Raw genomic sequence first — 26653 nt, 5'->3', positions numbered from 1 at the left:
GAAGGAAGTCTGAGGTAATTTTGCGAGCCAACGCTAACTAGCGTTAGCGCAATGACTGGAAGTCTATGGGTATCTGCTACAGTAGCATGCTAGTTAGGAGTTGAGAGGAGTGAGTGTTTCAGAGATCACCTGTTTGTCAAAGGGGTGGGTAAGGGAGTGTGAGGGAATGTGAGTGGCTGGCTGTTATGGTGGTAGGAGATTTACAGGGAGAGGATGTATGGGCAGTCTGCGGCCCTGTAAGAGCAGCACAGCACAGACACCTCTGTGTGCGTCCATCCTCAAACATGGCTAACATTTGCACAGTATCGTTACTCAGGCGTGGCGTCTCCGGGGTCAGAGGTTTGTGCTGTCAGGACTATAGAAATTAAACCCAGCACTGCAAAGCAGAATGTGCTGAAACTCATCAATTCCACATGGCTAGAGAGGAAAGTAGCTATTTATAACATCAGCCCCTTCTCTCTCTATACCTGGTGTGAATCCTTATATTTAAACACGCTGCAATAATGATGAATATCACCAACTGGGATGCGCAGACATATCACAACCGCATCCTCAAGCAAAACCCTGAGAGGTGTAATGAGACTAACACTGGGAGGTGTAATGAGACTAACACTGAGAGGTGTAATGAGACTAACACTGGGAGGTGTAATGAGACTAACACTGGGAGGGAGGTGTAATGAGACTAACACTGGGAGGTGTAATGAGACTAACACTGAGAGGTGTAATGAGACTAACACTGGGAGGTGTAATGAGACTAACACTGAGAGGTGTAATGAGACTAACACTGGGAGGTGTAATAAGACTAACACTGAGAGGTGTAATGAGACTAACACTGGGAGGTGTAATGAGACTAACACTGGGAGGTGTAATGAGACTAACACTGAGAGGTGTAATGAGACTAACACTGGGAGGTGTAATGAGACTAACACTGAGAGGTGTAATGAGACTAACACTGGGAGGTGTAATGAGACTAACACTGAGAGGTGTAATGAGACTAACACTGGGAGGTGTAATGAGACTAACACTGAGAGGTGTAATGAGACTAACACTGGGAGGTGTAATGAGACTAACACTGGGAGGTGTAATGAGACTAACACTGAGAGGTGTAATGAGACTAACACTGGGAGGTGTAATGAGACTAACACTGAGAGGTGTAATGAGACTAACACTGGGAGGTGTAATGAGACTAACACTGGGAGGTGTAATGAGACTAACACTGGGAGGTGTAATGAGACTAACACTGGGAGGGAGGTGTAATGAGACTAACACTGGGAGGTGTAATGAGACTAACACTGGGAGGTGTAATGAGACTAACACTGAGAGGTGTAATGAGACTAACACTGGGAGGTGTAATGAGACTAACACTGGGAGGTGTAATGAGACTAACACTGGGAGGTGTAATGAGACTAACACTGGGAGGGAGGTGTAATGAGACTAACACTGGGAGGTGTAATGAGACTAACACTGGGAGGTGTAATGAGACTAACACTGAGAGGTGTAATGAGACTAACACTGGGAGGTGTAATGAGACTAACACTGGGAGGTGTAATGAGACTAACACTGGGAGGTGTAATGAGACTAACACTGGGAGGTGTAATGAGACTAACACTGGGAGGTGTAATGAGACTAACACTGAGAGGTATATTGAGACTAACACTGAGAGGTGTAATGAGACTAACACTGAGAGGTATAATGAGACTAACACTGAGAGGTGTAATGAGACTAACACTGGGAGGCTGATGGAGGAGGAGGGATCCAAACACAACTGAATCAAATCATCAGTCAAGAAAGAAGAAGATAAGTTAGAGAGAGTCATATCTAAAACTCTGTGCTTTGGGTCTTCTTCTGTGGCATGTCCCACACGACTCCCTAGGTCTCTGTGTATGGACTTTTGAATTAGCAGAGCTGCAACACTAATTATTACCAGTGTCAAAGGAAGCAGAAGAAAGAGATGACTGCTTCCACAGAACAGACTGCATGGGCCGAGGGACATTATATTCTAACCCAGTAATTCATGCTTGGAAAAATAAATGAGATTCGACTGAACCTCTTAACCAATACGTGTTTTCTTACTCTACTGGCTACTGTAACTATATTAATGACAGTAATTCAAATGCAGAGAAAATAACTCCACAAGGCAGAAGCATGACAAGTACAATACAGTATGTTCTTAATGGGAGCACTACTGCTGCATCAGGTGAGTGGAGGGCTGTGTGTGGAGCGCCACTGGAGATGAGAGGTGGGAGGTCATGTTAAATATGAGCTCCTATTGGTGCTTCGAGCCACACCTTCTCTCCACTAGACATGGGCGGAGTGTGTCTCTGGTTTACATGGCTCCTGCAGCCCATTATATTCCCAACAATCGGCCGGAGGTGCGATGTGTGCTGTTCATACCTAATGGCCTGGAGTTCCTGTATGGACCTAGGCTGGCTGGCTGGCTGCTCAATGAGCCTGAGACAGACAGACAGCAGAGGTAGGTGGAGACCGCATTAGAACCGCCTCATGAGCCCAGTACGAGCTCTTGGTGAAAATGGACATGGTAGGGTGTGACAGATCCAGCCAGACAGGGGAGTTGGAATGGGTCACATCCAGAGATATCTCAGCTACCGTACCTCATTGCATTGTTCTGGAGATTAAATCGTGTTGTTGAATTTTGTGAAGGGGGGTTATCGCTACCACATTGTGTTTTACTGGACAAAGTCACACTTTCAACACCGTGCCAACCTCACCGTTAAAGACACCTACCATGAGATGAGGACTCTACTAACCAACCCAACCCCACCGACCCATCCGATCATCTGACCATCCGATCAGCCTATCTGCACCTTATATCCAGACAATTTCGTTCATGACGAAGATCGGTCTTCATTGAGCTGTTTAAGCGGGAGCATCGCTGCTGCATTTCACAAACGGCGCAGTCCCTCATCTATGAAAGTGCCATAGAGCCCCTCAGACAATTAGGCAGGGAAAAGCTTTACGACCGTTAGCCGCAGCGCCGCGTCGCTCTCGCCACCGGCAGCACAGCCAGGAGCGCTGGCTCGGGCAGAAAGGTAATTATAGAGCCTCTCGTAATGACATGGAGGAAGCTTGCGTCATAACACGCACAGATTTTTTTTATCACAGCGCCATAATTAATTATCACCTTTACTCTTTGATTCATTCCACTATTCATAACATATTTATACATTCAAGACGAATGATCATTTCCTTCAGGAATTCATCAAAAAGAGGAAGGACTGGTCTCCTCTCGATGGATGATCAAAGAGTGTGTCTGAGTCTCTACCTGGCTAGCGGCAGTGCTGCCCGCTCTGCTCTGTATGGGTTCAGGTTCTGGGTTCAGGCTCTGGGTTCAGGCTCTGGGTTCAGGCTCTGGGTTCAGGCTCTGGGTTCAGGTTCTGGGTTCAGGTTCTGGGTTCAGGCTCTGGGTTCAGGCTCTGGGTTCAGGCTCTGGGCTCAGGGTTTATGTGCAGGTCTGCAACAGGAGGCTGATAGACCGGTGTCTCTGCAGGACATCGGTCTCATATCACCTGATAGACTGGTGTCTCTGAAGGACATCGCTCTCATATCGCCTGATAGACCGGTGTCTCTGCAGGACATCTGTCTCATATCGCCTGATAGACTGGTGTCTCTGCAGGACATCGGTCTCATATCGCCTGATAGACTGGTGTCTCTGCAGGACATCGGTCTCATATCGCCTGATAGACTGGTGTCTCTGCAGGACATCAGTCTCATATCGCCTGATAGACCGGTGTCTCTGCAGGACATCGGTCTCATATCGCCTGATAGACCGGTGTCTCTGCAGGACATCGGTCTCATATCGCCTGATAGACCGGTGTCTCTGCAGGACATCGGTCTCATATCGCCTGATAGACTGGTGTCTCTGCAGGACATCGGTCTCATATCGCCTGATAGACTGGTGTCTCTGCAGGACATCGGTCTCATATCGCCTGATAGACTGGTGTCTCTGCAGGACATCGGTCTCATATCGCCTGATAGACCGGTGTCTCTGCAGGACATGGTTCTCATATCGCCTGATAGACCGGTGTCTCTGCAGGACATCGGTCTCATATCGCCTGATAGACCGGTGTCTCTGCAGGACATCGGTCTCATATCGCCTGATAGACCGGTGTCTCTGCAGGACATCGGTCTCATATCGCCTGATAGACCGGTGTCTCTGCAGGACATCGGTCTCATATCGCCTGATAGACCGGTGTCTCTGCAGACGTCTGAAGTACCTATATGCCTTGATTGGAAAGGTATTGAAATTCACATTCATAACATGCTCATTAATGGAGCTTGGATAAAAACACACGTGTAACATGATAAGCAGATATGAATTCCTAGATTCCTAATAGAGATGGCTTTATGAACGGCTGTCATTTCTTCACCTCTTACCAGTAAAACCCTTGATGTCGGTGTAGCACCTACCCGGGTGATCAAGTTGCCAATATACACCTGTACAGAATTCTACCAATATATCTGCTATTGACTTGAAGAGATTTAGGATGATCTCCTCTCTGTAAGAGCACTACATTGCATAGCCTACTCCTTACTCCTAGAGAATGATCAACATTTACTCCACATATCATCACCACAACCTCAGGGTAAGAGATGGCACAGTTAGAAAACAGGTGTCGCCCATCCAACCCTCAGTCGGCATTGCATTAATAGCTGTTTGATGTTTTGACGTCTAGTCAGCTCGATTGTACCTTTCTGGCTGATAATGAGGGCCAATAATGATTCCTGAGCTCGAGGGGTTAATGGTATGTAACCGGCAGAGAAGCTAATTACACGTTACAAACTATTTATCAGATTCTCCATCTGCGCAACGCAAGCACCACAACTCTCATTGTGCACGCTAAATTACTCCTCGGATTATTGTAAAGCAAGTTTCCTCAATTAGGGTCCCGGGCTGCTGTTTTCTTACTCTGAGTAGGTTACCAAACGACATCAAGAGAAGAGGGGAAAATTTGATGACTGGTTCATTTGGGCCTGACATCCCCAACAATTCAAAGCCAGTATCTACAGTGTCTTGTATCTACAGTATCTAGCTGTATGAAGAAGAACATAGCCGCACAGGAATCCACAGGCAACAGATTCCAGAATTCCATCACAGTTTTTTGTTGAGAAGGTGAAGTCTTATGGGGGATTTACACTCTAAAATGAGAGCGAGGTGTAAATTGCATCTTGGATCCCATGTAGGCTTGGTGGAGTCTGCAATACCGTATAGTCAGATGGCAAGGGAATGTTGTGTGAAAGTTGTGTGAACGGCACATGGCGCTAAACGAGGCTCAGGCCCAGTCCAACAGGCCTCTCTCTCCTGCGATCGGTTATTTGAGAAATAACTCATATCCCCCAGCCCCAAAGGTGTGCCGGAGACCATGGAGACACGTACCATCTCATCTGTCTCTGCAGTAAATTTTATTAAAATTACCTTCATTATAAGACAGTGTTCATTATAAAACCAAAAACGCTGGTCTCCCAGGGCCCAGTGGATTAATAAGGACAGCGGTGTATTTTAAGCCGTAAACTCAGCTCCTCACTGTCCTTAATCTCCTTCCCACTTCACAAGGCCAAATTAACACCTCTCCCAAGCTCTGACGGGACCTCATTAGCAAACTTCCAGGGAAAGAAAGAAAAGAGGAACGAAGGAGAAGAAGGAGGGAAGCGACCAATGACAGCCACCAGCTCTGGGATTAACCCTTTCTGGTGCTTCAGCTCTGTGAAAACTAGGTCGCCGTCGACGTGTTTCTAATCAGTCGCCTGGTTAACGATAATTAGAAGACGAGATCGGACGAGGGATGAGAGAGAAAGTAGGAGGGGTACATTGAAATGAAACAGAAAAGAAATAGAGCCTGTCATGTCGCAAACACTTCAAAGGGAGAAACTTCTCTTTTAAAAGTGCCATGATGAGGGTCCAAATACCAAAAGGGACTCCTCTGGGCCACAGCCCCGGGCGAGGAGGGGGGAGCAGATCTCTCAAATATAGACACACACACACACACACACACACACACACACACACACACACACACACACGCTTGTGACTCATACACCACCTGTTCGGTGCAGCTGTAGAGGAGCTTTAGTGTATCCCAAAACACACAGCCAAACAAGCTCCTGCAATTACAAGTCCTATTTACTGTGCTTCTCACATGAAGCAGCAGGTATAACTCCCACAGCTTTACTCTAAGGCCTGGCAGATTACTGGTGGGTAAAGTTCACAAGCCTCCACAAGCTGTTTGACATTAAGCAGGAAGGTCAAAGTGTATCAGAAAACACCAGGGGTTTTATTTATGATGATGCATACTTTTTTCTGGCAAAAAAAATGTCCCTTCTGAAAATAGCTGAGAATGACTGTATATACAGTAGGTAGCTAGTACAATTTACTTTCAAATCTGCACTTTGATGAGAGTTATCCAAAGTAGAGGTGCAGACCTTTCAGTGTTTCTGCATTCAAAATTAGTGCCCCCACATCATAGCATTTCTACCAAACATACTTTCAATAATCTGTCCGTGTAATTTCTAAAGGTGATTTAGCTCTGTCTGAGTACAACATCGTTCTAAAGGTTCTTTAGCCATTTGTGCCAGTGAGGTAGCCAAACCTGCCCGCTTAGGTTTGGCTACCTGGCTTATGACGTGTTCATATGCGCTACCTGGGGGGCAAGGGAGCTTTGGGGACCCAAACCCTAAAACTGTATTATACAATGGGAAGAATGTCCTTTTAAAAAGTCACTAGAGTTGACCGTTTCATAGTCGTTCTACTAAATAACTACTGCTACAAACACTTCCAGTGGAAGCATTGATACCTTTCTTCCTTCAAAACAGAGGCCTCCTTAATTATCAGCTACCTACTTTATTTACTTACCAAACATCTTTGCTCCCAGTTGTCAAACATCAATAGTGCTCAAATGACTCCCCTAGGTTCATGTTAGCACAATAAAGATACATCAGGGCACTTTAGATACAGTATTTTCATGTCTCTGCCTTTGCAGTCACAGTCATTTAATTGACATTGGCACCAACCTCACATATCAGCAATGACTTCAGACAAAACAGACGGTCATTCTGGCATAGATAATTACAAACCACTTCAAAAAACACGTAGACTATGATCACACATGAGAACCAGAAAAAGTGTTATCATATTTTGTGATTCAGCTTTCAGGTTAGTTGAGGAGAGAGAGGTAGACTGGAAACATTATTTGCGGCATCACTTCAATATGCCTCTGCTTTTTGTGGACCATAACGTAGCTCACAAATGTGATTTATGACCTTGGTTTAATGGCTAGAGCAGAGCCTTGGTAGGTATCAGATGACTTTTTCAATATGACAGCGTCAGAGAGGGCACTGAGAATGCACAATCCCAAACAGGAAATGAGGGCTTGTCTCAGGGAAGAGAATATGAGTAGCCAGATATCTGATCATCTAATGGCAGATAGAGAGCTACTCCACTTTGACAGAGAAGATACCAGTCAATAAGGATCAGATGAAGTGTAACATGAGAACGGGGTCCTTACACATTCATTTCTATCCCGGACCCACCCTATCATCCATCCAAGGCCAAAGTTTCATGTGCTGAGTTTTTTTTGTGTCAGGATGTAGTGGTCAAGTTTCTCTAAATCACGTCAAAGCCCCACCGGCAAAACATGGACAAGGAGAAGTAGAAGTAGACTCACCTGAGCTTGGAAAGTCTTGAGGACAGGAGCCACCATCTCCCGGACTTCCTGAATACAGACAAACAGAACAAATGCTTACCATTTTTGAGACATTAGAAGCCAATTGCCCTGGTGAGGACCGGGAAAGACTTCTACTGCACTTTGTATTGTAATTTGTCTCAATAGCATTGAACATGCTTATACTTGTTATGGACCATTTTAACGAACAACTGCCAAATGTCTAACGAACAACTGTCAAATGTCAAATGCTGTTTGATCCCAGATGTATTTTACTTTAGCACAAATTCCAGCAGAAGGAGCAACATCTCTGGTTTGGGCTGAAGTGTGAGGGAGGGAGGAAGATGGGGGGGTGTTATAAATTGGGAAAAGCTGAGGTTTGAGTGAGAGTCTGTAAGTGGGGATTTCCAGCTTGTACAAACTCCAGCCGCTCCCTTCCTCCTGGCTCTCAGTCAGCCCCCGGTAAGGGGATTGGTCTGCCTGTGGTGACAGCCTGATCCTGCCTTCTGCACCTGTACTATACTGACAAGATTACAGCACACTCTCACACAGGGATAGGGGCTCTGTAGTCTGACTGGGAGATCCCAGGAACTCTGACCTTAAACAACACCTAGCTATAGGCCACAGGGACTCAATTAAACCTTAGCAGACCTGGAGGAGGGGGGTGGGGTAATGACGGACTTGTCCCAAGCATTGTGCGCCAATGATATACACTAAAGCAGATTTGAAAAATAAATACAAAATTACAGGCACATATTGTAGGTAAGCGGGGCTCAAACACTGCCAGAGACTGAGAAAGTCAGTCTGCCTAGTGGAGCGGAGACGAGCCGAATGACACGCGGAACTCATGGCAGGGTTGGGAGAAGGCACGGGGTTGGAGGGTGAAAGGGGCAGGGGGGGAGGGGGCACTCACCTCCGGAACATTTCTCTTGAACTCCCGGCTCAGCTCCACCAGGTGCTTGTGGGAGTGCTCGCTCTCTTCCTGTCGCCCCGCCAGCTCAGACGCTATTGAGTTTAGCTCCCTCTATAAACACAGACAAAGAGAGAGAGTTAGAAAAAGAGAGGCAGAGAGAGACAGCACTTAGAGAGGCTGCCAACAGTCATACAGTGCAGCTTAAAGGTGACATAAATAAAAATACACTGCTGAATATTAACAATGTAATCCTTCATGATCTTATAGCGGTAATACTTACTGCAAGCCCTGGCCCATAAATAATTAAGCCAAAATAAATCCAATGCCTACAGTAGCTGAAAGCCTTTTAGATAATCAGTATTTGAAATAATCAATACGCTTGCAACAACCATGGAACTCCAGTGAGAGAGAGTGGAGAGAGAGAGAGAGAGAGTGACGAGAGAGAGAGAGAAAGAGAGAGAGAGAGAGAGACGAGAGAGAGAGAGAGAGAGTGACGAGAGAGAGAGAGAAAGAGAGAGAGAGAGTGACGAGAGAGAGAGAGAGAGAGAGAGAGAGAGAAAGAGAGAGAGAGAGACGAGAGAGAGAGTGGAGAAAGAGAGAGAGAGAGAGAGAGAGAGAGAGTGGAGAAAGAGAGAGAAAGAGAGAGAGAGAGAGAGAGAGAGAGTGACGAGAGAGAGAGAAAGAGAGAGAGAGAGTGACGAGAGAGAGAGAGAGAGAGAAAGAGAGAGAGAGAGAGAGACGAGAGAGAGAGATAGAGAGTGGAGAAAGAGAGAGAGAGAGAGAGAGAGAGAGAGAGTGGAGAAAGAGAGAGAGAGAGAGTGTGTAGAAAGAGAGAGGAGAGAAAAAGGAAAAACAAGGCAGAGTCACGTGGGAAAGACCCAATATCCTGACAAATACCCTTATAAACAAATACAGAGCTTCCTGGAGAAACGAGGAGCTGATTTCAAGCCCAGACAAGATTCAAACACAAAGCACTGTCCGTTCTTTCTGCCACAATAAACACAGATAACAGTGAAGCCTCTTCCTTATTCAAATCTCTCTTCCACTGCCTTCCTACATCTTTACATTGATGTCAGGTAGGGCTGGGACGGGCATGGAAGTTTAGACGACAGTTAAAGCCAGCCATAATAACCATTTGAATAGCACGTTGGATTTGAAATTATAATGACTATGGAGGTTAAAGTGCAGACTGTCAGCTTTAATTTGAGGGTATTTTCATCCTTATCGGGTGAACTGTTTAGAAATTACAGCACTTTTTGTACATAGTCCACCCATTTTAGGGGACTATTGGGACAGATTCACTTACACTACATAAAAGTATGTGGACACCTCTTCAAATTAGTGGATTTGGCTATTTCAGCCACACCCATTGATGACAGATGTTTAAAATCGAGCACACCGCCATGCAATCTCCATAGACAAACATTGGCAGTAGAATGGCCCGTACTGAAGAGCTTAGTGACTTTCAATGTGGCACTGTCATAGGATGCCACCTTTCCAACAAGTCTGTTCGTCAAATTTCTGCCCTGCTAGAGTTGCCCTGTTCAACTGTAAGTGCTGGTATTGTGAAGTGGAAACATCTAGGAGCAACAATGGCTCTGCCGCAAAGTGGTAGGCCACACAAGCTCACAGAACTGTTCCGCCGAGTGCTGAAGCGGTTTCCTCAACCGAGTTACAAACTGCCTCTGGAAGCAACGTCAGCACAATAACTGTTCATCGGGAGCTTCATGTAATGGGTTTCCATGGCCGAGCAGCCGCACATCACCATGCACAATGCCAAGCCTCGGCTGGAGTGGTGTAAAGTTTGTCGTAATTGGACTCGGGAGCAGTGGAAACGCATTCTCTGGAGTGATGAATCATGCTTCACCTTCTGGCAGTCCAGGGGAAGTTTGGGGAAGGCCCTTTCCTGTTTCTACCATGACAATGCCCCTGTGCACAAAGCAAGGTCCATACAGAAATGGTTTGTTGAGATCGGTGTGGAAGAACTTGACTGGCCTGCACAGAGCCCTGACCTCAACCCCATCGAAAACCATACTTTGGGATATATTGGAACACCAACATCGAGCTATGGCTAAGTGCCCAACATCAGTGCCCGACCTCACTAATGCTCTTGTGTGGAAGCAAGTCCCCGCAGTAATGTTCCAACATCTAGTGGAAAGCCTTCCCAGGAGGGTGGTTATAGCAGCAAAGGGGGGACCAACTCCATATTAATGTCCATGATTTTGGAATGAGATGTTTAAGTTTTGGCCATGTAGTGTATACAGTATGTGTATTAAAGTAGTCAGTTTAGTATTTGGTCTCATATTCCTAGCACGGCATGATTACATCAAGTCTGTGATTCCACAAACTTGTTGGATGCATTTGCTGTTTGTTTTGGTGGTGTTTCAGAAAATGTAGCGCCCAATTGAAATGAATGGTAAATAATGTATTGTGTCATTTTGGAGTAGATTGTATTGTAAATAAGAATAGAATATGTTTCTAAACACTGTGGATGCAACCATGATTACGGATAGACCAACATGAATCGTGAACAATGACACAACTATCATACCCTGTTAATCTCTCACCATTTCAATAACAGGGGAGGTTAGCTTATTTTGGGGGTATGCTGTTATGCCTCTGTAACTTTCTCACTCATCATTACTCACGGTTTATTCAGGATTATCCGTAATCATTCTAGCATCCACATTAACGTAGAAGTATTTGGAAACATATTCTATTCTTATTTACAATAAAAGTGACTCCAAAATGGTAATCCAAAGTGATTGGAGTAGAGAGCCAAAACAACAACATTGTCATGGCCCCTCTACTGACATTAAGAGAAAACAATTTGAAATCAAATCTTATTTGTCACATGCGCCGAATACAACAGGTGTAGTACGCACAGTGAAATGCTGAATACAAGCCCTTAACCAACAATGCCGTGAAGAAAAAAAGTTGAAGTATCTACTAAAATAATCTGGGAGAAAATGAAAAAAGAAAACAAATAATTAAGGAGCAACAATAAAATAACAGTAGTGAGGCTATATACAGGGAGTACTGGTACAGAGTCAATGTGCGGGGGCACCGGTTAGTTGACTTAATTGAGGTAATATGTACATGTAGGTAGTGTTAAGCGACTATGCATAGATGATAAACAGAGAGTAGCAGCAGTGTAAAAAAAGGGGGGGGGGACAATGTAAATAGTCTGGGTAGTCATTTGATGAACTGTTCAGGAGTCTTATGGCTTGGGGGGTAGAAGCTGTTAAGAAGCCTTTTAGACCTAGACTTGGCTCTCCGGTACTGCTTGCCATGCAGTAGCAGAGAGAACAGTCTATGACTAGGTTGGCTGGAGTCTTTGACTCCTTTAGGGCCTTGCTCTGACACCACCTGGTATAGAGGTCCTGGACGGCAGGAAGCTTGGGCCGTACGCACTACCCTCTGTAGTACCTTGCGGTCAGAGGCCGAGCAGTTGTCATACCAGGCAGTGATGCTACCAGTCAGGATGTTCTCGGTGGTGCAGCTGTAGAACGTTTTCAGGATTTGAGGATCCATGCCAAATCTTTTCAGTCTCCTGAGGGGGAATAGGCTTTGTTGTGCCCTCTTCACAACTGTCTTAGTGTGTTTGGACCATGATAGTTTGTTGTTGATGTGTACACCAAGGAACTTGAAGCTCTCAATCTGCTCCACTACAGCCCCGTCAATGAGAATGGAGGCATACTCGGTTCTCCTTTTTCTGTAGTCCACAATCATCTCCTTTGTCTTGATCACATTGAGTTAGATGTTGTTATCCTGGCACCACACGACCAGGTCTCTGACCTCCTCCCTATAGGCTGCCTCATTGTTGTTGGTGATCAGGCCTACCACTATTGTGTCGTCTGCAAACTTAATGATGGTGTTGGAGTCATGCTTGGCCATTCAGTCATGGGTGAACAGGCAGTACAGGAGGGGACTGAGCACGCACCCCTGAGGGGCCCCTGTGTTGAGGATCAGCGTGGAAGATGTGTTGTTGCCTACCCTTACCACCTGGGGGCGGTCCATCAGCTAGTCCAGGATCCAGTTGCAGAGGGAGGTGTTTAGTCCCAGGATCCTTAGCTTAGTGATGAGCTTTGTGGGCACTATGGTGTTGTTCGCTGAGCTGTAGTCAATGAATAACATTCTCACATAGGTGTTTCTTTTGTCCAGGTGTGAAAGGGCAGTGTGGAGTGCAACAGAGATTGCATCATCTGTGGATCTGTTGGAGCGGTATGTAAACGCCTGGTTATGAGTGGTTATTTTATTTTCATGACGATCTTCATCCATAACCGTCGGTGCAAATATTGTCACTAAAATGTTCCCCATTAGCAGGTAGCCTAACGGTTCAGAGCTTTGGCCCAGTAGCCGAAAGGTTGCTGGTTCAAATCCCAGAGCCGGAAAGGTGGAAAAATCTGCTGTTCTGCCCTTGAGCAATGCAGTTAACCCCCAACAACAACTGCTCTCTGGACAGTTGATTAAGGCAGCCCCCTGCACCTCTAATTCAGAGGGGTTGGGTTAAATGCAGAAGACACATTTCGGTTGAATGCATTCAGTTGGGCAACTGACCGGGTATCCCCTTTCCCTAGTGTAACAAATCATGCCTTAATAACAATTCATATTGTTTGAATATATGATATCAAATAGATCCTTCAATACCTGGTGATACAGTACTTGCATGTTGTTAGAACTAAAACTCCACCCTATCAACATCCAAAGCGATTTATACTAGCCTCACCAAACCACATGCCATCCACAAATTCAACTGATCAATCATCCAATTTCCAGCTTAAAAAAAACCCACATCTCAAATCTTCCTAGAGTACAAGTCTCCACTGAGGCAAACAACGTTTGTCCTTCTTCAATCCCATCTCTTTTCCTCTCCTCTTGGACTGGTTTTATTTGATGAAGGTATTCCCTTGTAACTGCTGGCATACAATATAAAACTGGAGTGGGGGATTCAATTACCACAGTGAATTTATATATGCTGGAAAATTCAATTGACTGTGTTTTAATTAATCTCCAGTCTTACTTAAAGGCAATTTAATAAATTATCACGAGCCAAAAAAGAGAGCGAAAACCTAGGGATAAAACTCCAGTTCCATATTTGAAACATTTAACTTATTCTACTTATTCCCAGTGAAGGCATTTTAAACCCTTCAATTTGATCACATCTTGATGTAATTAGATTCCTGTATTGGTCCTTGAAAAGAGGCCATCTTTCTCACTCCAAAACCAGCGACAGAATGCTCCCATTGACGAGTCTTATTTGATATCCCTTGGTGACAATTATGCCTTTGTTCAAAACAGTCCTTTGCCTCAGGACTTTCTCCAAGAGTCCGAATGGATTACATTCCCCTTGGCCCATCCCTTTCTAATGTAACTACAGGGCCTTCAGAAAGTAGTCATACCCCTTGACGTATTCCACATTTTGTTGTGTTACAAGCTGAATACAAAATGGATTAAATATATTTTTTATCATCCATCGACACACTATTACCCCATAGTGACTAAGTGAAAACAAGTTTTTAGAAACGTTTGTAAATTTATTGAAAATTAAATACAATAATATTTCATTTACAGTACATACAGTAAGTATTCAACCCCCTGAGTCAATACATGTTAGAATCACCTTTGGCAGCGATTACAGCTGAGAGTCTTTCCGGGTGAGTCTCCAAGATCTTAGCACACCAGGATTTCACAATATTTGCACATTATTATTTGTCAAATTCATCAAGCTCTGTCAAGTTGGTTGTTGATCATTATCAGACAATATTTATATTTGGCCTTGTGTTTTAGGTCATTGTCCTGCTGAAAGGTGAATTTGTCTCCCAGTTTCTGTTGGGAAGCAGGCTGAACCAGGTTTTCCTCTAGGATTTTGCCTGTGCTTAGCTATATTCCGTTTATTTTTATCCTAAAAAAACTCCCTAGTCCTTGCCAATGACAAGCATACCCATAACATGATGCAGCCACCACCATGCTTGAAAATATGGAGAGTGGTACTCAGTGATGTGTTGTGTTGGATTTGTCCCAAACATAACACTTTGTATTTAGGACATAAAGTTCATTTCTATGCCACATTTTTTGCAGTTTTACTTTAGTGGCTTATTGCAAACAGGATGCATGTTTTGGAATATTTTTTATTCTGTACAGACTTCCTTCTTTTCACTACGCTATTTAGGTTAGTTTTGTGGAGTAACTTCAATGTTGTTGATCTATCCTCAGTTTTCTCCTATCACAGCCATTAAACTCTGTAACTGTTTTAAAGTCACCATTGACCTCATTTTGAAATCCCTGATTGGTTTCCTTCCTCTCCGACAACTGAGTTAGGAAGGACACATGTATCTTTGTCGTAACTGGATGTATTGATACACCATCCAAAGTGTAATTAATAACTTCACCATGCTCAAAGGGATATTCAATGTCTGTTGTTGTATTTTTACCCATCTACCAATAGGTGCCCTTCTTTGCGAAGCATTGGAAAACCTCCCTGATCTTTGTGGTTGAATCTGTCTGAAATTCACTGCTCGACTTAGGGACCTTACAGATTATTGTTTATGTGGGGTACAGAGATGAGGCAGTCATTCAAAAATCATGATAAACACTATTATTGCACAAAGAACAAAGAGTGAGTCCATGCAACTTATTATGAAACTTGTTAAGCAAATGTTTACTCCTGAACTTATTTAGGCTTGCCATATCAAAGGGGTTGAATACTTATTGACTAAAGATATTTCAGCTTTTCATTTTTTAAATAAAATGTTAAATCATTCTAAGAACATAATTCCACTTCGACGTGGGGTATTGTGTGTAAGCCAGTGACACAAAATATCAATTTAATCCAATTTAAGTGCAGCCTGTAACGCAACAAAATGTGGAAAAAGTCAAGGGGTGTGAATACTTTTAAGAGGCAGATTGGAGATTGGGAATCCTGATGTTTACGGCAAAACCAAGCATTGTATTTTGGTAAGAAACATATTCCTATTTGTTTCCCTACTGCCTGCACTCCTACAAACTAGTCACTGTTCGTCAGTCAGCCCTTCTACCACATCTAGAATTGGATTTTTCTGAGATTTGGGACTTGGCTGTGAGGAGTGGGCTAACCTCCAACAGATTCAAGCAGCTCTAGACCACCAGCTAATTTGGCTGAGAGAGAATCCTGGTAGAAGTGGCTTTGTGTGGATTATAGTGCTGATTCTGAATTGCCCAGTGCTTGCTTCATTGACAAAGAGGCTGTAAAGTAAAGCAAATCATATTGATGCCTCATTCAGTCAAGTTGACAACAATTTCTGGTCCTGCTTCACATGAACAGTCCAACAACATATGTATAGTATTTACATGTTCCTAGGCCGTCATTGAAAATAAGAATTTGTTCTTAACTGACTTGCCTAGTTAAATAAAGGTAAAATAAATAAATAAACGGTAGTTATGTGGGTATTTTGTAAGTAGAGTGTATAGTACAGTGTTTGCAGTATGCTCAAAGTCCTCTCCATGTTAATTCATTGCAAAAGTGGAAGCATCAGTCTACAGTGTTGGACAAGAAGTGTAACACTTTTAAAAACGTATCAAATGGCATCATAGCAGAGCATTGCTTTTGATTGCATCTTACATATACCAGTGAGGGAACAGACTTCCGTTTCCATTCAGTTGTAAGTGACTTCAGCAATGAGAACAGTGAATACTCCCATGGGAGTAAAACAACAATAGCTAGTTCCCTGGCCTTTCTGAAAAGGCTGGGCAACAGCACATCAAATAAAACCTGCTGTCTGTCCACTTTCTTGAAGGGAACTGAAGCAGAACATTTTGTGTGCCTGTTTGGTTTTCTTGAAGAGATGGATGATGGAGCAACTATAAAACATAGTGTACTTCAAGTCTCTTCAAGATTTTCACCGCACTAATCAAATCTGATCCATTCCAACTTGAGCTTTGGGCAACTTTGAGATCTCAGGAGGATAAGATTCACTTATCCATCTCCATGATGCTAAGCTTATATCTGCATGGAGAAACCAAAACAACAACAACACACACAAATCTAGAGGTCCTATACTCCTGATTGCCTACATTGAAAATAGGGGGAGTAAGCAAGTTCCATTCCCTAGGCAAAGAAGAATTTCCCAGTAATCGTTTGACAGGTTTTAAAAAAGGCGATCGGGACCGAATTTTCAGTATGTGGCAGTCGGGTCAATACCGAGCTCCTGTCATTAAGCCTCTGCCAGTCAAACATCCAGCCGTAATTGATGAGTTTCCTCTAGGGAGGGCGGAGCTGTCGCTGGGGTGGGGAGGCGTAGGGGGGGGGTGTATTTGGAGGAGGGGGGTAAGGGGGATGCTGAGCAGGCTGGTCCTGAGGGAGGGAGTGATGGGGAGGCCCAGGCTGGGCCCTGCTGTGAACAGCGTCTGTGGAGGAGCCATCACATGTCTTGACAGACAGCCAGTCACACAGCATTGAGCGGGTCAGGTATTTATGCATATGTGTGTTGTGTTGCAGAAAAGACTGCAGGGAGTGGTCTCATTGGACCCAACGGAGGGAGTGGTCTCATTGGACCCAACGGAGGGAGTGGTCTCATTGGACCCAACGGAGGGAGTGGTCTCATTGGACCCAACGGAGGGAGTGGTCTCATTGGACCCAACGGAGGGAGTGGTCTCATTGGACCCAACGGAGGGAGTGGTCTTATTGGACCCAATGGAGGGAGTGGTCTCATTGGACCCAACGGAGGGAGTGGTCTCATTGGACCCAACGGAGGGAGTGGTCTCATTGGACCCAACGGAGGGAGTGGTCTCATTGGACCCTACGGAGGGAGTGGTCTCAGTGGACCCAATGGAGGGAGTGGTCTCATTGGACCCAACAGAGGGAGTGGTCTCATTGGACCCAACGGAGGGAGTGGTCTCATTGGACCCAACGGAGGGAGTGGTCTCATTGGACCCTACGGAGGGAGTGGTCTCATTGGACCCAACAGAGGGAGTGGTCTCATTGGACCCAACAGAGGGAGTGGTCTCATTGGACCCAACAGAGGGAGTGGTCTCATTGGACCCAACGGAGGGAGTGGTCTCATTGGACCCAACGGAGGGAGTGGTCTTATTGGACCCAACGGAGGGAGTGGTCTCATTGGACCCAACGGAGGGAGTGGTCTCATTGGACCCTACGGAGGGAGTGGTCTCAGTGGACCCAATGGAGGGAGTGGTCTCATTGGACCCAACAGAGGGAGTGGTCTCATTGGACCCAACAGAGGGAGTGGTCTCATTGGACCCAACAGAGGGAGTGGTCTCATTGGACCCAACAGAGGGAGTGGTCTCATTGGACCCAACAGAGGGAGTGGTCTCATTGGACCCAACAGAGGGAGAGGAAAAACAAGACAAGAAAAATGTTGGGTAATGGTGATAAAGCAGGGGAGAGATGATCTCAGGAATATAATGCGTTTGGTACTAGAATATATCGACAATGCTATGAAACAAATCCCTATTGGACCATTGCCAGCATTGATGTTAGCCATTAGAAATAGTATGAATATTTATTAAAGCTTGTTAGTCCATCAATCCCACTCCAAATCATTTACATCCACTGACGTTAGTCTATAAACACATTCAATACACAAAATACATACAACAACAGTAACGACAGTAAAAAATGTGAAGCTACTATATTGTAGAACAGCAGTCTACATTTGACATTGATTCATTAAAGCTACTCCTCTTGATTACGTCTGTGGTTGTACGCAGTTTTTTGGCCTTCCACAAAGACAAAACATGGTGGAAGATTTTGACAACTGGTAAAAAAATGACTAAGATATTGCAATATAAGTTAGACTGAGTCACAATCACTATATTGCGTAGTGGGCTTGGACAGCACAAATGAAATAGGAAAAGAATCGGGCAGGGAGGAAAGAGGGGAAAATGCAAATGGAGATATTCTTTTTCTTTTTGTATCCCATCTAATTGCAATCATAGGCAGATGTCTGAAAGTGCGACAGTATCAGCAGAATTGCTGCTGAGAGCACAGAATCTTTGTCTAAAAATAATCAGACATTCTGTGTGCTGCTGTTTGTTATAATGGTAATCGATGCTGGAGGCTTTGAATTCCATCAATTTATAGATCCACTCTGTTCTGCCTGGTGACTTTACTACATCACAACCCCCACTGCATACGCACACCAAGAGAGAATCAAGCACACACATACACACACTGCATGCAAGCTCACACACAAAAGAGCACACACACAAACACAGACACATGCACACAGTGGTCGTAGCAAGGCAGCACAGGGGCCAGTGTGTGATTCAGATGAGTGTAGTTTCCGTATCACCTCCTATTCTCTGTAAGACACCAGAGTCCGTAGCCGTCTCAGATTAGCCCTGCATCTCAGACGCCACATTTGAGAGGGGGATCGATCAATAAATCAAATCACCACAATCAATGGCCCCGATCACTGCAGTCTAGTCTGGTCTCAACGTTATTACTGGCACCCCCCAGCCGCTGAGGGGCGGAGAAAAAAGAAAAACAAGGCTGGGGAGGGAGAGGCGGTTCAGGGCAGGCAGAGCCACGCCTGGCCGGCTTCTGTCCATATGAAAGATGGACCCTGGGCCGACCCGACCGACCGACTGACCGACAGGCAAGCAGCTTCTTGTGGATGGTTGGTCCAGACTTGCAGACATAGAGGGAGCCGGGAGGGAGGGGCTGTTGACTGACCTCTGTGACCTGGCCCTGGGAACTTCAACCTCCCCCAAACACACTCTGACAGGGTAGGCATGGGGGGCCTGGGGGGGGCAGCTATCACCTGGCTGCTTCCTCCCTGCATCTGTCTCTCTCTCTACATCTCTAGACCACTGTCTACTATAGTCCCTCTCTGTTCACTCAGCTTGGCAGGAGCTGCTCTCCTTTCCACTAATCCACTCTCCACTGTGTTCAGACCATGAGGTAGTGATTGGTACCAGAGTTTCCAGTGTGTTCAGACCATAAGCTAGTGATTGGTACCAGAGTGTCCAGTGTGTTCAGACCAATCACCACTGTGACCTGTACGCTCTCGTTGTCTGGCCCTCACTTCATAATCACCGCAAAGTCCACTGGCTCCAGGTCATCTACAAGTCTTTACTAGGTAAAGTCCCGCCTTATCTCAGCTCACCGGTCACCATAGCAGCACCCACCCGTAGCACTCGCTCCAGCAGGTGTATCTCACTGGTCACCACCAAAGCCGATTCCTCCTTTGGCCGCCTTTCCTTCCAGTTCTCTGCTGCCAATGACTGGTACGAACTGCAAAAATCACTGAAGCTGGAGACTCATATCTCCCTCACTAGCTTTAAGCACCAGCTGTCATAGCAGCTCACAGATCATTGCATCTGTACATAGCCAATCTGTAAATAGCCCATCCAACTACCTCATCCCCATACTGTATTTATTTATTTATCTTGCTCCTTTGCACCCCAGTATCTCTACTTGCACATTCATCTTCTGCACATCTATCACTCCAGTGTTTAATTGGTATATTGTAATTACTTCGCCACCATGGCCTATTTATTGCCTTACCTCCCTTATCTTACCTCATTTGCACACACTGTATATAGACTTTTTCTACGCTATTATTGACTGTATGTTTGTTTATTCCATGTGTAACTCTGTGTTGTTGTATATGTCGAACTGCTTTGCTTTATCTTGGCCAGGTCGCAGTTGTAAAATGAGAACTTGTTCTCAACTAGTCTACCTGGTTAAATAAAGGTGAAATAAAATATAAATAAAAACAAGGTAGTGATTGGTACCAGTGTCCACTGTGCAGCTAGTAGTACAGTACATACAAATTAGAAATTGGTGGTGCTGTACAGTTTGTGTAGGCTCAACTCTGAAAATCTCATTTGATTTTGACACCTTTCTAAACCTTGGACTAGTAAACCTGATAAATCATCCACAATAATTAATCCCCAGTCAGTCAGGCTGTCTTCAAACAGCATGCCAAATCTTACAAAGGGGATGAGAGGCGCGTGAGCGTTACAGCCATCAGCAAAAGGTGTGACTGGTGTTGTCAGACATTATTAGTCGTACCCAGCTTCATTTAGGGACTTTTAGCGCCTGATGCACCAAAGCAGATCGGCCAGTCAACGGTTCTCTCTCATTTTAAACACATGCGCAAGCATGCACACACAACCACTGATAACACAGGAAAACACATGACCAATATGGTCTTCTTAATATAAACAGCCTAGCTAGGCTCAGCACCTTCAAAATTCAAACAAATAAAAACTACAGCCCTAACATAGCCCCTCCACTGAATCTAAAAGGAATCATAGGGATGTATTTAAATGTCCTCCAATTACAACCTTCAAACAGCTATCTATGAATGGACATTCTAAATGAACGGCCAATTAGAAGAGCTTATTTATCATCATTAAGCCAGGCCATTGTTCTCGTCCTCTCCAAGTCTGTGGTTACAATCAGAATGTCTTGTCATACTGTAATACATGGCCACTGACTGATTAGACGTTCCCTGGATTCATCAGCAAGCCGGGAGGTTGAAACCTGAGTGAAAACATTATAACCTCAACAGGCCAGCAGGTAAAATACTGACTGGATGTGAATGATAAAAGATTTGACTCACAATGTCTCAGGATAAAAACGTTAAATAAATAAATCAATATATATATTATATATATATATATATATATATATACACACACACATACATATATATACACACACACACACAGTATATATAAATAATTAATGATGCTCTACAATGATTGTTTTCCTTTGAATGGACTGCAATGGACTGCTTCTTTGTCAGAAACCAACCACTCATTTCAGCGTGAGGAGAAGAGAACACTTGGTAAAGTTGTACAAATCGAGTCATCACCATCATCACCACGTTGGCCCACTTTTCACCAAAAACGACTATAGAGGAGCAGTGCAACATAGACAACCTGCGATTGACATTTTCTTAAGACAGAATAAACAATCTGTTGGTTCTCAGGTGTGCTGATCTTCCACTTGTTTTTGTTGTTTTCTTCCCCCTATTCCCTCCATTTTCCCTTGTCGATTCAGGGAAGATCAAAGCGCCGCCACCGGAAGAATCTGAATATTTCAGGTGAGGAGAGATGGCTGCATTTCACACCACCTGTGTAGCGCTATCGCTGAGAGACTAGTCCCTCCTCTCTCTCACACACTCTGTTCCAGGGGCCCCTGGGGGTCCGGCGACATGAACCAGGCCACCTGTCTGAGAGAAAGAGGCTCCTTTATTCTCTCTCACCTCTCTCATTTTCCCTCCCTCACCCCATCTCTCTCCCAGAAATAAATGTATTTAAATAGAACGGTGAGAGTGGGAATACAACCTGGGCTGACAACAAGCGGAGGAAAACTTCCAGTGCTGCTGTCAAATGCTGCGAGACCCAGCAGACAAGTTATCATACTGTGAAATGCGAACACCCATTTGTAATGACAATTTACACATGAATGGGATTTCTTTGTGAGATTTGCAATGGGGAAACTATTTATAGACTTGCGATAGCATAGTAGATTGCTTTGGTGAACACAGTAACTTTCATCATGTCGGCCTAAATGAAAATAACTTCCTGTATCAAAGAAAATAGTGGAAAAAGAGCCACCCAGTGCAGCTTACTCTTCAGTACATACTGTACAGTACTGTACTGATCTCAGGGAGGGCAAAGTGTTTTTTTGTAAGATGCTGCACATCCTCAGAGCAGCCATTTCTGACTCACAGCAAATAAAAAACATCTCTGACGTCCAGACTAGTCTTAACAGTTTGTTTTAGCTGCTCTTCTTCAAGGGGTGTATGTGTGTACGTGTGTATGTCTGTGTGTCCACGTGTGTGTGCACGTGCACGTGTGTATGTCTGTGTGTCCACGTGTGTGTGCACGTGTGTGTGCACGTGCACGTGTGTATGTCTGTGTGTCCACGTGTGTGTGCACGTGTGTGTGCACGTGTGCGTGTGTATATACACTGAGTGTACGAAACATTAGAAGCACCGGCTCTTTCAATGACATAGACCTACCAGGTGAATCCAGGTGAAAGCTATGATCCCTTATTGATGTCACTTGTTAAATCCACTTCAATCAATGTAGATGAAGTAGAGGAGACAGGTTAAAGAAGGATGTTTAAGCCTTGAGATGTGGATTATGTACAGTATGTGTGTTATTCAAAGGCTGAATGGGCAAGACAAAATATTTAAGTGCCTTTGAACTGGGTATGGTAGTAGGTGTCAGGCGCAGCGGTTTGAGTGTGTCAAGAACTACAACGTTGCTGGCTTTTTCACACTCAACAGTTACCCATGTGCATCAAGAATGGTTCACCACCCAAAGGACATCCAGCAAACTTGACCCAACTGTGGGAAGCATTAGAGTCAAAATGGGCCAGCATCCTTGTGGAACACTTTAGTCACCTTGTAGAGTCCATGCACAAACACATTGAGGATGTTCTGAGGGCAAAAGGGGGTTCAAATCAATATCAGGAAGGAGTTCCTAATGTGTTGTCCACTCAGTGTATGTATTACAGTGGGGCAAAAAAGTATTTAGTCAGCCACCAATTGTGCAAGTTCTCCCACTTAAAAAGATGAGAGAGGCCTTTAATTTTCATCATAGGTACACTTCAACTATGACAGACAAAATGAGAAAGTGCCATTAAGGTGCCATTAATACAGGTAACGAGTGGAGGACAGAGGAGCCTCTTATAGAAGAAGTTACAGGTCTGTGAGAGCCAGAAATCTTGCTTGTTTGTAGGTGACCAAATACTTATTTTCCACCATAATTTGCAAATAAATTCATAACAAATCCTACAATGTGATTTTCTGGAAAGAAAATCTCATTTTCTCTGTCATAGTTGAAGTGTTCCTATGATGAAAATTACAGGCCTCTCTCATCTTTTTAAGTGGGAGAACATGCACAATTGGCGGCAGGGTAGCCTAGTGGTTAGAGCGTTGGACTAGTAACCGGAAGGTTGCAAGTTCAAACCCCCGAGCTGACAAGGTACAAATCTGTCGTTCTGCCCCTGAACAGGCAGTTAACCCGCTGTTCCTAGGCCGTCATTGAAAATAAGAATTTGTTCTTAACTGACTTGCCTGGTTAAATAAAGGTAAAATTTAAAAAAAAAAAAACTAAATACTGTTTTGCCACAGTGTACATACATACATACATACATACATACATACATACAGTGGGGCAAAAAAGTATTTAGGCAAGTTCTCCCACTTAAAAAGATGAGAGAGGCCTGTAATTTTCATCATAGGTACACTTCAACTATGACGGACAAAATGAGAAGAAAAATCCAGAAAATCACATTGTAGGATTTTTTATTTATTTATTTGCAAATTATGGTGGAAAATAAGTATTTGGTCAATAACAAAAGCTTATCTCAATACTTTGTTATATACCCTTTGTTGGCAATGACAGAGGTCAAACATTTTCTGTAAGTCTTCACAAGGTTTTCACACACTGTTGCTGGTATTTTGGCCCATTCCTCCATGCAGATCTCCTCTAGAGCAGTGATGTTTTGGGGCTGTTGCTGGGCAACACGGACTTTCAACTCCCTCAAAAGATTTTCTATGGGGTTGAGATCTGGAGACTGGCTAAGCCACTCCAGGACCTTGAAATGCTTCTTACGAAGCCACTCCTTCGTTGCCCGGGCGGTGTGTTCGGGATCATTGTCATGCTGAAAGACCCAGCCACGTTTCATCTTCAATGCCCTTGCTGATGGAAGGAGGTTTTCACTCAAAATCTCACGATACATGGCCCCATTCATTCTTTCCTTTACACGGATCAGTCGTCCTGGTCCCTTTGCAGAAAAACAGCCCCAAAGCATGATGTTTCCACCCCCATGTTTCACAGTAAGTATGGTGTTCTTTGGATGCAACTCAGCATTCTTTGTCCTCCAAACACGACGAGTTGAGTTTTTACCAAAAAGTTATATTTTGGTTTCATCTGACCATATGACATTCTCCCAAACTTCTTCTGGATCATCCAAATTCTCTCTAGCAAACTTCAGACGGGCCTGGACATGTACTGACTTAAGCAGGGGGACACGTCTGGCACTGCAGGATTTGAGTCCATGGCGGCGTAGTGTGTTACTGATGGTAGGCTTTGTTACTTTGGGCCCAGCTCTCTGCAGGTCATTCACTAGGTCCCCCCGTGTGGTTGAAGTGTACCTATGATGAAAATTACAGGCCTCTCTCATCTTTTTAAGTGGGAGAACTTGCACAATTGGTGGCTGACTAAATACTTTTTTGCCCCACTGTATGTATGTATGCATGTGTGTGTATGCATGTGTATATATATATGTGTGTGTGTGTGTGTGTGTGTGTGTGTGTGTGTGTGTGTGCTGTACTTGTGTGTGTGTGTGTGTGTGTGTGTGTGTGTGTGTGTGTGTGCCGGGGGTTGTGGATTGGGTTCCACACAGCCAGTTCCCAGCCATGTCTCTCAAAAGGGTTGTAAAGTCTTTACAGCAAATTCTTTACATTCATCTGTGTCATAGCACTCGGCACACATTAGGCGTTTACACGGGAGAAAACACAATCTATTTGATGCTACACTGCCCACACGTCCAGAACCCTCCTCCCCACACTGGAGATTCACAGTGTTTAACTTCCATTTCATATTCCGAACAGGCAGACAGGCAAGTGGAGGGAATGGACTCCATCTTGCTGTAAATCAGCATTTAAACACCCAGCTAAATGTAATGTGGAGAGAGTCAACAAGAGAACACGTATTACCCCGCTGAAGATATTTGTTTTGATTTACTCTGGAATGTGCAATAGATTTTTTGTCTTCCCCTAACGATGTATGCAAACGGTGAACCGAAAAAGTCACACTTAATTATTTTCACACTTCACCCCCATCTGTCCCTCTCTATCTTTTAAATATCATCTGTGCTTATGTGAGCAAGTGCAGGTTAATCTAGGGAGCGGGTCAGAGGCAGCAAGCTCTTTGTAAATGTCAGCAGGGAGATCTGGGATGCTCTCATTACCACACTAAACCCACATGCCTGTCGGCTCCAAGATGGATGTATGACTTGCAGGTGTCTTTCCCCCACTCTTTACCGTCATCGCAGGGTCGCCCCTCCATCACAGAAAACCTTATTAATCAATCGATTTATCGCCATAAATCAGGCCGTAGCTTTGATTGTATCAGCAAGTCACACAATCAATCAATTAGTCCAGCTCTAGCAGACCAATTTGCCTAAAGAAAGATGAATGTCTCTCATCCATTTAACTGTCCGTTTACCCATCAAACACCGGGGCTGTTGACCCAACATGCGTCCTCTTATAGATTTTTACAGATTAAACTTGCCCTCTTCATTTGTGCTGAGGAAGGTTCTCTGTTCTTCTTTATGGCGGAGCCAAACATCATCATCATCATCATCACAGCAGAGGACAAAAATGCCCTCTTTTTCAAGAAGCAATTATTGTTATTACTGTAAATTGGACCAGTCAGTTAATAGTCAACAAGTATATTAACCAGCAGCATCACTGTAGACATTGCTATTAGCCGTACCCAGCCTGAGTAAAAGAAATTGACCTTCACAATGTCTCAGACAAATCATGTATATCATCACATAATCCTGCCAAGGTTGAGATGAAAGCAGGAGGGAGGTGTTGAAGGTAAATGATAGACGAGTGAATTCGGAAGAAGATAAGTATAATAACATATTTGTTTCACATTTCATTCCAACTGTGAATTTCAATACACAATGTGACACAAACTGCCATGGTCCACTGGCTCCCATCTGCAACTGAGTGTCAGGACGTCTCCTAGGATACGCTGGAAACTTTAGGGACGACAAAACTGACAATAACAACTAGAGCACGACAGAGCGGGCTGCCTCTCCCAGCGCCTCAGCAGGCTTCTCGGTGGAGTACGCCAGGCAGCCAGGCCGTAGAACCGTAGAGGAGAGGAAGGAACACCAACCCTGGTCCCTGGGGAGAACGTCTGTGTTGGGATTATAGCATGACGAGGTCTGGTTCTGCTTCACACTCCCAGACCTTGATATCTGCCTCTCTGCCTGCTGCCTGGAACACTGTGGGGGCTGGAGCACCAGAACACCTTGTCCCTACAGATATATCTACAGGGCTTTAGAGTTCTGCCCAAT

General features: G+C 44.5%; 1 protein-coding gene across 1 annotated transcript in view; it reads right to left on the bottom strand.

Moving 5' to 3' along the window:
- LOC115139922 (homeobox protein cut-like 2) overlaps nt 1-26653 on the bottom strand; it is a 125900-nt gene that overhangs the window by 59587 nt on the left and 39660 nt on the right. Inside the window, 2 exon segments of the mRNA XM_029677798.2 lie at nt 7680-7727; nt 8590-8700. Coding sequence (XP_029533658.2) covers nt 7680-7727; nt 8590-8700 — 159 coding nt within the window.

This window comes from Oncorhynchus nerka, linkage group LG13, assembly GCF_034236695.1.
Source record: "Oncorhynchus nerka isolate Pitt River linkage group LG13, Oner_Uvic_2.0, whole genome shotgun sequence".
Lineage (NCBI taxonomy): Eukaryota > Metazoa > Chordata > Actinopteri > Salmoniformes > Salmonidae > Oncorhynchus > Oncorhynchus nerka.
The sequence above is the reverse complement of the archived record's forward strand: the minus strand, read 5'-3'. Positions and strand labels throughout refer to the sequence as shown.